The sequence below is a fragment of the Syngnathus typhle genome, linkage group LG3 (genome assembly GCF_033458585.1).
Source record: "Syngnathus typhle isolate RoL2023-S1 ecotype Sweden linkage group LG3, RoL_Styp_1.0, whole genome shotgun sequence".
NCBI classification, from domain to species: domain Eukaryota; kingdom Metazoa; phylum Chordata; class Actinopteri; order Syngnathiformes; family Syngnathidae; genus Syngnathus; species Syngnathus typhle.
In genome coordinates, this window is record NC_083740.1 from 6,017,897 (window position 1) to 6,034,209 (window position 16,313).

The window sequence follows — 16,313 nt, forward strand, 5'->3', positions numbered from 1 at the left end:
ATGGAACTTTCTAGGTATTTCCTATTATTGCTACCTTTAGTTCACACAAGCTACCTTCCGCCCTCATTCATTTCCACATCAATACATAATGTGCTTGAATGTGCACAGGCTGCTCAGAAATGGCCCTATGGCAAATTGGAGCCTTGAAACACAAAGTGAACGCTCAACCACCACGAGTGAATAAAGAGTACACGCTGACATAAAAAAATGAATTGAATTCACTCTCTGCTTTGGTTACCTCATTGCTGTAATTGGCAGCACTTGTATCTTGACACGCTCAAGTTTTATGTGGCCCAAAAGTGACTGCAATAGAAATAATGAGGATCAGCTATCCAATGCAGAATAATTAATATTTGCCACTTCACAAGTCTTTGGATTCTCTGATGTCTAAATGATCTCCCTCATTCCTGCATGTCGTCCATGCAGTGACTTAACAGCGTTTCATTTATTATGAATTAGGCCCGAAATAGGCTGCATAGACTTAATCATTCTTGTGCACTCACTTCTTAGCCTGACCTGTCCAATAACATCAATTTGGAATTCTGGAGATGCTAATTAGGTCTCTGATCTACAAGATTGTGTGAAAGTTGGTGCAACATATGGAGGCTTGTCTAGCTCTTCTCATCTATTGGAACTTGTTTTTCAAAGACTGGACATAAAATAGTAGAAATCAGATTAAGTTTAGTAGCAAATTCATCCCTTACAATAATCACATCAATCATACCTGTGCCTTACATTGCTAAACTTTTAAACATTCTTCTTGTAAAAAAAAATAGATAGAGAAAACAAACATCCGTGGATATTTTCATTCTGCAACAGCACAATTCCAAATTCCCTTTTAAGCCCCTTTTCTCACTTTTTCCGCTGCACTCTTTGGCTCATATTTCATTTTCTGCCGCTTAAACATGCTCAGCTTTCTATTTGCTTTTAGTGACTTGGATAGTCGGTGGCCTCGTCTCACCTGTTCGCCCACCTCATTACCCAGCAGCACATTTGGCAGTCAGCAAACTTGCAGCTCCATCTTGCTGCACTGATGCACTCAGTCTGGAGAGTGGAAGTTATGGCTTGTTGGCTCTCGGTGTCAGTGCATGCTATTATGCAAAAGGGCGACATATTTATTGATCAACGTGTAGAAAGGATTATAGTCAGTGTCATGGATAAAGATGCAATACAGGCACTTGCATATAAATTCTTAGGGAAGTTATGGCCTTTTTGTCACACCCGTGGTCTAAGTGCTGATATATTGCAGTGCTGCAGTCACTTGCCAAAACATTAGGTACCACTGGATAGGTGATACAAAAAAGATGAATAGAAAAGATAGAATTTTGTTATTCACTGATGTGAAACATGAATGTTATTCAGTGGCATACATTGAGGTTCATGGCTGGTGAAGCACCAATATTAAAGCCAAGTTCAAACCATTTTAACTTGAAGATCAAGCCTGTTTCCTATTTAAATGTGTCAAAGAATGTTCTTGTAATTTTTGTGTGCTATTCTTTTGTTTTCTGTCGTGCCTTGAGATGTTGTTTGTGTGAAGCTAATTGAGTTGACTTGTGTATGAAATTTGCTATAAATAAAACTGCCGTGCCTTCTCTTGGCTAAAATGGAAAATCATTTTCATCTCTCGGTATTTTTTTTTTCTTTTTTCTTTTGCTTTGGTTTACTGTTAACTTGCACTTTATTATTGAGGCAAACAGTCAACTTTGTGTAAAATGCAATAATAGCTTTATGTATCCACTTTAAATGTACTGTACCGCACGAAAATTCAATTTAAAATATATATCTATAGTCAAATGTTTTCTTTTCATGCACTGTAAAATTGGTTGGTCCATGAAAGCGACTGGAAACCTCGCAAAATAAATCAAATCAATACATAAACATCACACAAATTGGAACAGCAATACACATTCACAGCCAGTAAGTGGCGCTAATGCGACAAAGGTTGTGAACCGGTTACATTTAAACCACACCAGAAGAAGAAGCAGGGCAAGCGAGACGGAAGCACCGTAAACGTACATAATTGATCACGTTTACGAAGTTATTGCGTAAAATCGAACAAACGTTTCATTGGGGACAAAAGGCGCCGTAGCAAATTGTTGTTTGAGTTCAACAGGACGACTTTTACGGTCGTCCTCCTGGACTAAACCCCGGAAAGCAACAGTAGTAGTGTCTGTCTGGTAAGCACACTATTCTGCAAACTGAACAATACTGATAAGCCATTATCCTTTGCTTACTTAATGCCTTGATACTTGATTATTATCTAATCGTTCATAAATCAGACGCTTTTCTTCATGCTTTAAATGACACGACGATCGCTAAATTTAACAAGCATTTGCAGCTACATTCAAACAAGCTAATGTCAATAAACCTCAGCTTGCAAACGTACTGCTGGTTATATTTTAGCTCAAATATTGCAGTGGAATCTATATGTGTATTTAAACCTTGGGTTGACTTAATTTGTGGCTAATATTATTTGATTGTCTTTGTTTATTTTGTGTTTACGATGATGTTTGCACGCAGTCCTTTTCCGAAGTAACTACTCCTGTGTCAATGTGATTACCCAAAAGCATTTCATGGGTATTAAATGTTTTGATGCTCAGCGTATTATATGATCTTTTAAGTAGTATGGATTTTATTGATTAATATGCTGTGCAGTCGTCACTAGTTTCATACACGTTTATAAGATTAATAGTAGTATTCATCTTTACAATTGTAACATTTCCAAATTATTGTCTCAGTAGTGAGCTATTTTTAATTTTTTGTAATTTTTTGAATGCATTTCACTTTGTTCCTTTCAGGGATTTGGACAGTTGTTCAGAATGGATCCTGCTCTACTGAGGGACAGGGAGCTGTTCAAGAAGAGAGCTTTGTCCACGCCGGTTGTAGAGAAGAGACCGGCTGCATCAGACTCTGGGTCACACAAGAAGAAGAAGCCCAAAACAGAAAAGGAGGGCTCATCAGGGTCTAAACAGATTGCTGGTGAGTGATACTTCCAATCTGTCTGATAATTATTTGAATTAAGTGATTCTGTTGTCCAAGAGTCTGAGAGAAAGTACATTTGTTGCATTTACACAATGCATTTGTCAAAAAATATGTCTGTGTATCTCAACAACAACAAAGAAAATCCACGGAAAGGTGACTCCGCAGGTGCCAAACAATTAGTTGTTGTTGTTTTGGTTTTTTTAACTATTGCTACTCTGAAAATAGGCATTTCAGGATCGTGTGTGTGTGTAAGAAATTGAGACAATCTTTTCAGTGAATATTTTTCTTTATCTTTTTATTGTCCCCTTTAATTCATCTTGACTGGATCTTCAGCATCGTCTTAACTATTTTTGACTGTTCCTTAAGGTGTTAGCTTTGTTTTTCTGCTCAGTCCCCCAATTCCGTGCCGCTTCTATACCACCTCTGTGAGCGGTTCTGGTTCATTGCAGACGCTGGTCGTCACGTTGCTGCAATTGGCCGACTCCTCCTCCTGTTGTTCCTGTAGTTGTTGTTGCTGCTCGTGCTGGTTTTGGTGTTGCGTTCTTTCTTTGGCAAAGCAGCCACAGTCCAGGAACTCATAGAGCACGGCCAAGGTCGCCAGGGATAGCACGGTTAAAATGAACAGCAGTATGATAACAAAGCAGGCCACGTTCCAGCCATCGTGCGGGGAGACTTGGGAGAGAGGAACGGTTTCTGGATGATCATTAGTAGTGTTTGCTGTTGTGATGTTGAACATGACTCCTGGTTGGAAATAAAATAAATTCAAAGTTATTACCGTACTCACTAAATTTCCTTGGATGGATGTGGATTAGAGATCAACCTACCGCAATTTTCGGACTATAAGTCGTGGTTTTTTTCACTTTTTGGGGAATTTTATGGCTGGTGCGACTTATACTCCGGTGCGACACATAGTCCAAAAACTACGGTAGTTGAGATTGAATCAACAGTGCCAGTATGTTCATGTAAACAAGTATGCTTTGCCATGAGCAGAAAGCTACACAACACAAGAGGGATGTTGGCGAAGCGTGCCACTTGGTGGTATTTTTGGACTGAAAATCATACACTCACAATCTGTAAAAAGGGGTCAACCATTCTGCAGAAATAATACATTTATTCTAATAAAGGATCGTCTGTTAGAAAACTACAAGCTGCAGAAACAGAGGAAGAGAATTCCCTACCCTCGGGGTCAGAATAGTTTAGTCATCCCTTGCATTAGTAACAGGCCATTTGTTATTTTAGCCAATTTAAAAAGGATAAATTATGCTTAAAAAATAATATATAAAAAAAGCTTTGACAATCATGAAATTTTGTTGTCTGAGATTGCTATTTAGATCCCAAAACTATATCGGCTGTCAAAATAGTATCTGAAAGTAGGATGTATGTCTGAGATTGCTATTTAGATCCAAAAACTATATCAGCTGGCAAAATAGTATTATCTGGAAATCGTATGTACTTTAGCCAGGGAAACCTATAAAATACTACATTACCAAGCCAGTGCATCTACTAACCCTAAGTGAGCCCCACCCCAGTCCTCCTATAGGACCAGCTCTCTGGACACACACTCAGCGGTCTGTTGTTGATTTGTCAGCGAGGGTTTCAGTTTCCACACGGGTGCTCGTTCATGCTAGCGAAACGTAACCAAATGGATTCATGTTTATTTTATAGCATGCATGTTCCATCTTGGCCTAAATGTATGTTTGCATCCATCTTTGCTAGTACATTATGTACTAAAAAATTTACTCTGGATATTTAAAGATGCCTCAGGAAACCTCTGCTGTTGCATCGTCTGAGCGCAGCCTGCATTCAGCATGTGTTCATCTTAAAAAAAGAAAAAGAGGAAACCCACCTGATAATGAGGTCTTGCGAGGACGCAAGTCAATAGATGCTCTCGCTTCCTTTTGCCGCCCCACCTATGTTCTCCCCTCCGCTCCCTCCCTCCCTTTGCGTTCACTCCTCCTCCGCGTTGGCGTGCAGCATCGACCGCCACTCCTCACAGAGCCTCATGGCTGAGAAAGTCTCCTCTCAGTCATTGGCCCTTTCCCCCCCGGCTCCGTCTTCGATCCATTCGTTAATCGGCCTGTCACAATTCCAGCGGGCTGCCCACAGAGAAGCTCAGCAGTCGGCGTTGCTCCCGCCCTCTCTGTTAATCATTCATGATTCGGTGCAGCTCTCTGCTCTGATTGGGACGTCTCTGCAGTCTCCATGGACTGTGTTTTCTCATTGGACTCCTGGCATATTATGGGACAATGGTTAGGGGGATTGGTTTTGCATGCTGTACAGCTTCTCAAGTAACTTAACACACACAATACATTATTATATTAATGAGTGTCATGTATGTTCTTCAGAAAGCAAATTCGTTTCGACGGCTGGTTGCCGTCAAATAGTTATTCCTACTTTGCTTCAATTTCCTGGACTGTAATTATTAAAAAATAAACATTTGGTATGGTGTAATCATAAATTTTTCATGTTAGGGACACTGGTTATCATTTTTGTCTTAATTGTTGTCACTCCTGTTACTACTTTTTAGATTCTGGTTGTTAATACTGGTGTTTTGATTAATCTCATCTAATTTTCTTCTCTAATTCCTTTCCAGAGTCTAGTAATGGCGGTTTCAACATTAAGACCAGCTCCGGTTACAAGTTTGGTTGTCTTGCAAAGATAGTCAATTACATGAAGGTAAGGTTTACATTTGGTTTACACACCAGACAGACTGAAGTTGCAATAAATGTATCATTGATTACACACACCAAAAATCTGCAATATGGATCTACTTAACTAAATTCATCATTCAACTGCGCCCTGATATGTTCTGGTTACACAGACACGACATCAGAATGGCGACACACACTTCCTGACTTTAGAGGAAATTCTGGATGAGACCAAACTTCTTGACATCAGCCTAAAACAAAAGCAGTGGCTTATGACTGAGGTCTGTATACGCCAATTCTCCAACATATTCTCATTTAGCACTGCGTTCTTTGCTGATTTCTGCAAATGAAAAGACTGTTCCTGCTGAGTTTTGAATGCTGTGCATTTTCGCCTCACTCCAGGCATTGGTCAGTAATCCAAAAATTCAGGTCCGGGATGGCACATATGGCTTCAAGCCCAAGTACAATCTAAAGGACAAAAAAGCTTTATTGAGGCTGCTGGACAAACATGATCAGTTGGGCTTGGGAGGAGTACTGCTAGATGAAGTGGAGGAGGGGCTGCCAAACTCTGCTAAGGCCATCAAGGTTACTCCAATCAAACATTCCTCTTATTTCGATCAGTCCCTCTAACAGCATCATTAACATACTACTCTTCTCAAATCATCGTTTTCAGGCTTTAGGAGATCAGATCACATTTGTGACAAGACCAGATAAGAAGAAGATTTTGTTCTACAATGATAAACACTGTCAATTTCTGATGGATGAAGGTCAGTGTCCATTCATCTTTTTACGTTTATTTAGGCAGTGTTTTCAATGTAGTTTTCTCTCAGTTGACCTCCCCCCCCCCCAACAATCAATTATACTGTAAATATGAACCTATATTGAACATTTCGATCCATTTTCAGTGCTTCATGTTAATCAATGTAAGATGTTTTATTAATGTGGCCAAAATGTTGTTTCCTGTTTAATGGTAGAATTTCAGAAACTATGGAGGAGTGTTCCAGTGGATTCCATAGATGAAGAGAAGATTGAAGAGTATTTGAAAAAGCAAGGCATCACCTCAATGCAGGAATCGGGGCCAAAGAAAGTGGTCAGTATCCAACTGGTTCTGAATCAATTTGAGTTACAAATAGCGAGGAGGTCAATCTTAAGTTTTGTACGTAATATCGTTGGACACGTTATTTTTCGAGGAGCCACAATCGACTCAGCTTGAAGCTCAGAAAGATGAATTCCTTTGAGTCCATCTGCTACGAAAGCTCCTCTCTACTCAACCTTCGATTGCCTCTCATATTTCAATGGAAATGAATGAACCGCAAACATCACTGCCAAACCCGCCCTCACTGTTTTGTTGTTTCCCGCAGTTACCAGTTCAAAAGAGGAAGAAGCAAGCTGGTCAGCGAAAGAGACACTTCAAGACCCACAACAACCATTTGGCAGGGGTACTGGAGGACTATGCAGATGGTGTGCCGGTTAAAAAGTGAAATTAAACACTTGGAAGACGGACGGCTTTAATACTGTATTATCTGATTTTGCTCCTTGTGAATAGTGACTACTTTGTGGTATCCATTTTAGAAATTGAGCCAAATGGACGTTTGAGGACAGGATATCGATTACCTAAGATCCTTTCAGAGAAAACCATCATTGAAGGGGCTAACGCCACTTTACAAACAGAACCAGGCTGAAATGTGTGTAAATAGTTTTTTTTCTTAATGACACTTAAACACAAAAGTGTGTACAGTATACGGAAGAAGATATTTTCGGAAAGGCTTCTTAAAGTTCAATTTGTCTTCTGATAAGTCACCCACTCTTTTCATTAGAAGTGCAGGGGAAAGATTGTGTTGCACGTCACAGAGATGTCATCAGTTGATATTTCAGGTGTTTTACTTTGCAGGGCCGTTACATCCTGCTTTTAATAAAAATATTGTCAAACAAACTCCTTAGACATGTCTTTCTAATATTTTCTAAATTTCTTGTAATTTTGCATTTTTATTTTTGTAGAATAAATATGCAAGGTGATACTACATTAGCAAACCTTCCATGCTAATGGTGAGTAGAGGACAATTACCAACAAAAGCAAAGATCTGGTAGCCATAATGAAAACTACTCTAATGTAATACAAAACATGAGTGCAAAATTGAGCATATTTAATTTATCAGATCATATTAGTTAGCGCAGTAGCATAAAGGCGTTGAGGTTAGTATAAAATACCAGTAAGGAAAAAGTACTGATGCAAATAAAGTTGATATTTTTTACATTGACTTATTTTATCTTGAGCTACTTCGTATTTTGCTATTCACAATTCCAACTTGAATTATGATAGCTTAACTATGGCTGACTTTTATGGTTTTCTTCAAGTGATGGTAGTTGGGCAAAATCTTCATTAAGAAATCGAGCTGAAGTGTTTGAGGCTGTAACACAATAGAAAAGAAATATTTATGCAGAAGGATGATTTTTCTGTTGTTTTAACAATTTACCAACACTTACCTGTGGTCTCTCAGTCTGCACCCGCCTCATACATCCAGAACCATAAATGACCGTGTTCTCGGGTATGACCTCACAGGTGTTCACCTGGCAGAAGGCCCCGATGATGCAGCCACTAGTTAGGATGACGTTCCTACCTACATCAGCTAGACAACATAGCACAAGACACGGCGTCATTATTGCAAACTGGAATGAAAATAACATTGCAAATTGCAATCGGTGGAAGTAAAATTCACCTTTTGATTCTATTACATTGTTGTCTCCAATTTTAAGGGCTTGTGACACTAAGAAATCAGTTGAGGAAACGGTGGACTATTTGGACAGGTGAAAAACTACATAAATGTAAAAAAAAAAAAAAACATTCAGTGAGGTAATGATAGCAAATAAAAGGATACAGCAGCCAACTTCAAATACATTGTTGATACCAATGGTCATAGTCTTTGGTTCCACTTCAACATCTGGTGTGATGTTTTCTGGGTAACTATTATAATAGAAACAAACATAACATTTTACTCCATGCAACATTGCAGCCAAACACTTCACAATGATTCATAATTTTTGACGTTTGCAATCAAATTGGTGTATTCATCCATTCTATAAGTCCTGGAAGAAAACAATGCATGCGATGAAGACATTAAAAAAAACTTTTGGGTAGATGATCCGTATTGAGTAGATAAAAAGTGATTGTAAACACAATTTTTGACAGTTGTCACTGACATCCATTGTCACCTGTTAATAATGACAGCTTGTTCCTCGATCAGGTTGCCTTCTCCAATTACAATGGGTCCTGCTTCTGCAATAATTCGTGCTTTTGGGTGGACCACTGTCCTTGGGCCTGAGTGGAAGCAAAATAGAGGATACAGTGCAGATGCTACATTGTTGACAACCGTGAAGTTGTGCTTGTAAGCTATTGTAAGCGAGGCATCCTACCTATAGTGACATCCCCCTTAATTTCACTTTCAACACACACCACAGCTCCTGCTGCAATCTTGACGCTGGAAAAAAGAAAAAAACACATTGCAGATCCTGTCAATCTGGCTAATATCTTAGCACTGCAATTAAGCTAGTAGCCGCCCAACACAGCGTTCACTTTACGTCAACAATGCTATGGATTTATCATTTGGTCGGTCCTGAGCACTAAATAAGCAATCCGATCGTCTTTTAGAGATGCGTGTTCATACTACCTTTTCTGAGCGTTTTGTTTATCCGCCATTGTAATGGGTGGAATCAGAAGGGAGTCGCCTTGCTCGATACTCGACTATAAAACAGCACTCGATAATCGACTTGACGTCCTTACCGTTGATGTTAATGAGCATGCGCAAATTCTTTTGGTTCGAGGCACGGGACAGAGCCCGATCACGCCTCTTGTATTGTTGTTATTTTCAAACGCAAACTCCGGTCTCTATGTTTGTTTGAAATTACTTATACGGATAACTACAGTTATATATGATCATAACATGATCACCAAAGCAATATGATGTCAATGTTTTCTATATTATCTACCAACAGTGTTGTCTTAATAAATAATTTACCAAAACCAACGTGCGTCAATATACAATAATAATGAAAGTTTGTTGGCGTTGCCAATGTACTTTGACCCTTCTCGCTTCCAGTAATAGCAAAAAACAGGGTCAAGTCGGAAGTGAAATCCGTCTGCCATGGTAAAGGGGAACATAAACAAAAACATCGATGCAACATCAGTCACCGCGGTTGAAAAGGCGCAAGAGAGCGAGATGGCAAAATCCAAGAAATATAGCTCGATGTATTATTCAATTATTGTCTTGCTAATCACCATTTGTCTTTCACCGCTGAAAGCTGAACTGCTTTCCTGTAAGTATATTCCGCAAAGTAAACTCGCGTTATGATTCTCCTAGGTTAGCTCTCAAGCTAACAGCTAAATCACTGCACCTTCCACGTGCCTTAAATATCCCCTTTCCCTTCTTGTGAGATCATTTTTATTCAATGTATTTACTAAATATAATGCGTTTGATTAAAACCCAGTGTGATCACATCATCATTTGAAACCAATTTTAAACTGGCACTAAAAATGAGCGTCCAACCATTGATCATCCACGCAAATCTTATCATTTGGTTTCAGATTTTCAAAATTCCCTCTTGGGGGTATTTATCGGATTAAATGAGCATGTGATTGTACAGCAGTCACAAAGCCAGCCCACTAGCTCACATGCTTTTTGAAGGCATTAACATTAACCGTGTCAAGAGTAAAGCGTTATGGATAATGGATGGATGGATCTGTGTGTATGCTCATTTTTCACACACATCAAATTCCACAACCGTCTCATTTGTTATATTAATATAATAATGCTGACAGGAAATCATTTCTATGAGGTAAGATGCAGTGCGTTTCTAGTTTCTAATCCGTTTTAGCCATGACATCAAACGAGCCTTTCTCTCTGATTTTTATTCAATTGATTCTGCACGTTTTAATGTGATTCAAATCAGATGTGATTGATTTAATATCCTTGTTGCTGAAATAACGTGTGTGGGTGCGGTTAGATGCAAAGGGAAAACAAGGAACTAAATCATTGCATGCTTAGTAGACACAAACACAGACACAAAGTGGATGTCATTTTCTGCTTGTGGTTCTGTCTACAGCTGGAATATTTCAATCAAAACACCACCCAAACCTAAAAATGGATGAAGCATTTTTGACAGTCATCAATGAACTGGATACCGATGTGGAGGTGTCCTGGGTGTCACAGTGGTGCTATCAGGTAAATGTCATAATTGTCTTATTGTGTGCATTTTTTTAAATCTTGCTTTTTGTGTGTGTTAGTGTCTTTATCAACAGCTTGGGGTGATTCCTGCTGTCGTAAATCCAGGTCAGCCAACCTCGGGAAAGTTCATCGTAAACACACAGCATGGAATTACATTCCAAGTCAACAGCACCTCTTTCAACCTGGACGTCTGCTCGTAAGTTGAAGAAAACAAAATATTTGATGATAGTGGAACAGTAAATACAATGGGGGAAAATGAGGAATATATATATATATATATATATATATATATATATATATATATATATATATATATATATAAAAGAATAATGCAGGTACCAATGTTGAAACTAGACCTGATTATCTGGACTTTGTGACCCAGTTTCATTGTTACATACTTTAGTCTATTATTCCACTCCAAATCTGTTTACTTGTTTTTTTTACCATTGCTCCAGAGTAGATCTTTGAGTTTAGCATTTGTTATGCTTTCTTGCTGGTTAAAGTATTTTCATTTTTTTAGACTTTTTGATAAGCATTCTTCTTAAGAATAGTCGCTAATCAATTATTTCCGTTATCGCTGCATAATGTGATGAACAGATTATCTTTTATCTGCAGAGTTCCATTCCATTTTGGGGAGCAGGGCAACTACTCTCTATGGGTCAAAAATATGAATAACACTGCGGTCAACTGCTCCATAGTGACTAACACAGTCCCAGTAAATAGTTACATACGTAAGTCCATCACACAAAATATATTGAAGTGTCATTTTACATGTTGCTGCAATCTTAATCTCTGTCTTTCAATCCACGCAGCCATTTTGGTAGCATTCCTTGTCTTTGCCGGACTAGGATTATTGTATGTTTTGGGAAGAGCAATATTTGCGTAAGTCATGACGTGATTTGAAATGATGGTCTAATTTATATCATTTCGACTCCGTGTTCGACTTTGTAACAAAATATCTATCTTGTTAACAGACTTGATTTAGTAAGGGGTATCCTCTTCAGAATCGGTGGCACCATGGAGACAGAGAGGCTGATCAACTCTGTGAGTATTTATTCACGCACATGTGGCTATTATTTTCGTTTTCACAAGCATTGTAAATTGTACTCAAATATAATGGATGCTCTGCTTATGTGTCTCTCCAGGAGCTGGGCTCCCCTGGAAGGATAGTGACGCCAATGACCGACAACATCCTTCCGCCCTCACCCAATCCCGCCAAGAGGCTGCGATCTCTAGACACATTCAGAGGGTAAGGCTTCTTTTGTTTCATGGAACCCTCTTGACTACTTTGTCACTGGACTTGTTTGGTTTTGTGTCCAGTCTTGGAAAGTGCTTGGAAAAGGAGTATATTTCTTTTTTTTCTTTTTAAACCAGAGTTAGATTGTAACTTAATTATTGAGTTATGATGTCATGTTGATTATTTGACAGGATCTCCTTGACTATTATGGTATTTGTGAATTATGGAGGCGGCCGATATTGGTTCTTCAAACATGAGAGCTGGAACGGTGAGGATGTTGTTCCGTTGTCTTTCATCACAACAGATCTTGAACATTCTTTTCTTATTTATAAAAGGGACTGTTTGCTCTTTGTATCATTCCAGGCCTAACTGTTGCAGATCTGGTCTTTCCTTGGTAAATGATCCATTGTCGTTCCCGTTTTCTACAGTTCTTATTTACGGTTGCCATGGTTTCTAGAGCTCACTTCTCCTTTCAGGTTCGTTTTTATTATGGGAACATCCATTGCACTTTCAATCAATTCCATGCTGCGCTCAGGCTTCAGCCGCACGTCACTGCTGAAGAAAGTAATGTGGAGGAGCCTACAGCTTTTCCTTATTGGCGTCCTGGTTATCAATCCCAACTACTGCCAGGGCTTTTGTGAGTATGAGCTTTTTGCTATTCACCTGGGTTCACTTCTGTTCTTGATATAATTCTACTCCGCATCGCAGTGTCGTGGGACAACCTGCGGATTCCGGGTGTGCTGCAGCGCCTGGCCTGGTCATACTTTGTTGTAGCCTGCCTGGATCTGTTGGTGGCAAGGGCTCATCTTGATGTCCTACCAACGGTTAGACAATTAGAGCTATAAAGATGTGCATTGCTAAGAGGAGAAATATATGGCTTTGTCTTTTTTTTCCCAGGATGGATGGTGGTCCTCTTGCATTGATGTATTGCTCTACTGGCCAGCCTGGATCTTTGTACTCATCCTAGAGATCATTTGGCTCTGCCTCACTTTACTGCTTCCTGTACCAGGCTGCCCAACGTGAGTTAAAAATAATTTTCAGTTTCCAGTTCGACCCAAAACCTGTACAACCTGTCAAGTTTCTTTTATATTCACAACTGCTTCTACATTGTTGTGAAATTGACTTTCCTGCTTCCTCTCTTTTGCAACAGTGGCTATCTTGGTCCAGGTGGGATTGGAGACATGGGCATGTATGCAAATTGTACTGGCGGAGCAGCTGGCTTTGTTGACCGCTGGCTTCTTGGAGAAAACCACATCTACCAGACGCCCTCAACGAGGGTTAGTGAAGGACACATACAACTGAGTATTCCATGGACACATGAAATATTGTTATTACAAATGTTGTTGTTTTCTACTGAAGGTCATTTATGCAACTCACATGCCGTATGATCCCGAGGGGGTTCTTGGCAGCATCAACTCCATCGTAATTGCTTTTTTGGGGTTACAGGTAAATCTCTCTGTCTCCAAATGTTTCTTAGACACTTATTGTGAGACCGCCGTTAAAGATTGAACCGCCCACATTGGTCACTGACAAAAGTGAAATGCATAATAATTACAGCTACAGACGCAAACAAAGAAAATACCGTAACCAAATTATTTCAGTGACCACTGGTGGGCTTTTCTTTCTTAGCGGAAGAGGAACTAACAAGAGGAACTACTGCAAAAGGTTTTAACCATTGTCCATTCAACTTTCTCAGGCAGGAAAGATAATCTTACACTACAGAGATCTTCATTCAAGTATTATATCAAGACTTCTCATTTGGGGTTTCTTTTTGGTGAGCACACTTTATCAACAAGTACTTTAGTTTTTTACACCTGCACAGTAATATGAGAGCCAATGATTTGGTAAATGTTGCATTACTGCAACGCATATTGCTAAATCAACACCACAGTGTCAGGGAGCCGTATTGATCTGTCGGGAAGGTTACATTTGTGTATTATATCATCCTAGCTTGTACAGTTCAAACTTATTTTATGCTTGGAAAATTTATATCACGTTGGCTTTTTTTTTTTTTTAAACAGCTGTGATGGGATACCAATAGGACAATCTAATAAAATATTTTTTTGTGTAAAACACAGGGTGTCATATCAGCTGTTCTCACCAAGTGTTCCACAAACCGGGGCTTCATTCCTGTCAATAAGAATCTATGGTAACTATGACGTTCTATAGTCTCTCAAGATTTTTGCCCAACTACTTATAATAATGTATACTTCTTATTTCTAGGTCTCTGTCCTATGTGACAACACTCGCCTGCTTTGCCTTTGTACTGCTTGTTCTGATCTACTACACCGTCGATGTGAAAAAGTGGTGGTCTGGAGCTCCATTCTTTTACCCAGGTGAGCACTGCAAATACCAACTTCAGATTCTATCTAGGTGGACTTCAGCGATCCATAAAATACAAACCTCTGAATATACTCATTGAGGCGAATTTGCATTTTCTTTTATTTAATAAAAACCAGGCATGAACTCCATCCTTGTGTATGTGGGGCATGAGGTGTTTGAGGACTACTTCCCCTTCCGCTGGCGCATGGTCAACACTCAGTCCCATGTTGAGCACCTCACCCAGAATCTGGTGGCAGTTTCTTGTTGGGTTCTCATCTCCTACGTGCTATACAGGAAAAAGATATTCTGGAAAATCTAAGAGGTTTGGTGGATTCTTCTAAAATGCTCAGAAAATGGAAGTTAAGGGACTTTAAGTCACATCTGGGCTGGATTTCAAGATCTCTATGAATGTTCTGTTTTCATGATCTTAATGTTTTTGCCATATTGCTCACACTATTGCACTGAATGACTTTTCACATAGCTTTCCTAGCAGCTGACTTGTGCTGGATATCTTGTGACTCAGGAAGAAGTGGGACCAAAATAGACATGTTGAGAATATGATGACGTTAGAGTTAATCCTTTTTTTTCTTCTTCTTCTCAACACTAAGAACTAATTTTTAATTCCTCATTTTGCACAGCTCGCAAGTATGGAAGGAATCACATGTAGCTGTCCTTGCCCTTTGTAGGCCACTTGGACCTTGATATCCTTACCAAACATTCACCCTCACTTTTGATATTTTGCTTCCATGTAAAGCTGAAAACATTTGACCATATGGTAATGAACCAAGTGCTATTTCAGATCTCTGCATGCGATAAATACCTACATATTGCCGAAAAGTCAATTTTGTATAACAAGATCACCTTTTTTGTTGATGTTTTATAGAAGTATGCAAGAGTGTGCCTGTTTTGGCTCAGGTATCCAAAAACAGTTACAACAAAGTAAAGAAACTTTTGTGCTGCCTGACTTTCTCAGTGGCTTTTCAGTTACACATAAAAGAATGTTCTCTTGAAGTGATTCACTTTATTTTATCTTGATGATCTTTTGCTGGATGTATTTGCCAGTATGTAGTTAAGACTTGATTCAGTATGGCACCTTCCTCAATATTGCTTGGTCATACAAAATTCCAATTGCTGTCTGATTTTGTTTTGTTACCTATACTTTTCCTGTTAATATATTGCAATCGTTTTATATGAGCAGTATATGTTTAAATGTGGGTTTCAAAAATGGTTGCATGTTTGCAATGTGTGCTTATAACGTGCATCTGTATTTATATAATAAAGAGAAAGTAAACAGAACCTGCAGTTCCTTACATCATTAATTTGGTATGTAACAAGTGTTAATATATATTTTTCGCATCAATCTGTTTCCTTTGGATATGTTCGATTTATATCTACCAACTATCAATTTGCATAAAGGATGCAGGTCAGTTTTTGTGGAACATATTTACTTCTCTTTTTAAATAACAAAATGTAATGTAAATAGTTTCAGATCCCATTATTAACAAATGCACTTTTAAATTGCTAAGAAAATAACCCACTTGGATTAGGCTTCACATTTGAGTGCATGGAGATTATGCATTTTTATTATACAATTTGTCAATCCCGCTCTATGCATGAAAAGTACTCTTGACTATTCTTACACCTCATTTGTGTCCTTTGCAATTTGTGCAGTAGTGTATAGTTTTCTTTGCACTAATTCTGAGACTTACAAGCAGAAATCTTAATTTATCTTGCATAGATGTTTCTGCTGTGGTGCCCAATGAGCCGATGTGACATTTACCCGTCGTGCAGCGTTACAACACGTCTCCATACTTGCTTTATTGCTCAACACAGCGTGGGAATGTAGACTGTAACGTCCTTGAGAGGAAAAAAACAGATGTGTGAGTTTTTTTGGTTGATCTCGCG

The 16,313-nt window shown here is 38.9% G+C and overlaps 4 protein-coding genes across 6 annotated transcripts; 2 read left to right on the forward strand and 2 right to left on the reverse strand.

Moving 5' to 3' along the window:
• The first annotated feature begins 1,971 nt into the window (after nucleotides 1–1,971).
• Nucleotides 1,972–7,563, forward strand: gtf2e2 (general transcription factor IIE, polypeptide 2, beta). The gene is made up of 8 exons (XM_061274347.1): nucleotides 1,972–2,177; nucleotides 2,799–2,979; nucleotides 5,576–5,658; nucleotides 5,804–5,911; nucleotides 6,033–6,215; nucleotides 6,304–6,397; nucleotides 6,605–6,720; nucleotides 6,992–7,563. The coding sequence occupies exons 2-8, from the start codon at nucleotides 2,820–2,822 to the stop codon at nucleotides 7,109–7,111; spliced, it is 864 nt and encodes a 287-aa protein (XP_061130331.1). The 5' UTR covers nucleotides 1,972–2,177; nucleotides 2,799–2,819; the 3' UTR covers nucleotides 7,112–7,563.
• On the reverse strand, nucleotides 3,269–5,269 carry smim18 (small integral membrane protein 18). Its single transcript, XM_061274349.1, has 2 exons — nucleotides 4,829–5,269; nucleotides 3,269–3,723 (listed from the first exon to the last, which is right to left on the reverse strand). Exon 2 carries the CDS (start codon nucleotides 3,716–3,718, stop codon nucleotides 3,395–3,397), a length of 324 nt encoding a protein of 107 aa, XP_061130333.1. The 5' UTR covers nucleotides 3,719–3,723; nucleotides 4,829–5,269; the 3' UTR covers nucleotides 3,269–3,394.
• dctn6 (dynactin subunit 6) lies at nucleotides 7,315–9,439 on the reverse strand. The gene is made up of 7 exons (XM_061274348.1): nucleotides 9,296–9,439; nucleotides 9,042–9,106; nucleotides 8,841–8,946; nucleotides 8,507–8,592; nucleotides 8,348–8,395; nucleotides 8,115–8,257; nucleotides 7,315–8,038 (listed from the first exon to the last, which is right to left on the reverse strand). Exons 1-7 carry the CDS (start codon nucleotides 9,322–9,324, stop codon nucleotides 7,952–7,954), a joined length of 564 nt encoding a protein of 187 aa, XP_061130332.1. The 5' UTR covers nucleotides 9,325–9,439; the 3' UTR covers nucleotides 7,315–7,951.
• Nucleotides 9,440–9,728: 289 nt separating this feature from the next.
• hgsnat (heparan-alpha-glucosaminide N-acetyltransferase) lies at nucleotides 9,729–15,704 on the forward strand. Of its 3 annotated transcripts, XM_061274345.1 has the most exons (19): nucleotides 9,729–9,941; nucleotides 10,728–10,846; nucleotides 10,909–11,045; nucleotides 11,465–11,580; nucleotides 11,662–11,731; nucleotides 11,824–11,893; nucleotides 11,995–12,098; nucleotides 12,278–12,354; nucleotides 12,450–12,480; nucleotides 12,563–12,723; nucleotides 12,795–12,910; nucleotides 12,984–13,105; nucleotides 13,237–13,363; nucleotides 13,446–13,532; nucleotides 13,783–13,860; nucleotides 14,165–14,235; nucleotides 14,310–14,422; nucleotides 14,546–14,730; nucleotides 15,047–15,704. In XM_061274345.1, exons 1-18 carry the CDS (start codon nucleotides 9,770–9,772, stop codon nucleotides 14,725–14,727), a joined length of 1,953 nt encoding a protein of 650 aa, XP_061130329.1. In that variant the 5' UTR covers nucleotides 9,729–9,769; the 3' UTR covers nucleotides 14,728–14,730; nucleotides 15,047–15,704. The 3 variants fall into 3 exon arrangements, with proteins under 3 accessions (XP_061130329.1, XP_061130328.1, XP_061130330.1); XM_061274344.1 differs by having other exon boundaries at nucleotides 14,546–15,704; XM_061274346.1 differs by lacking the exon at nucleotides 9,729–9,941 and adding an exon at nucleotides 10,300–10,460 and having other exon boundaries at nucleotides 14,546–15,704.
• Nucleotides 15,705–16,313: the final 609 nt, after the last annotated feature.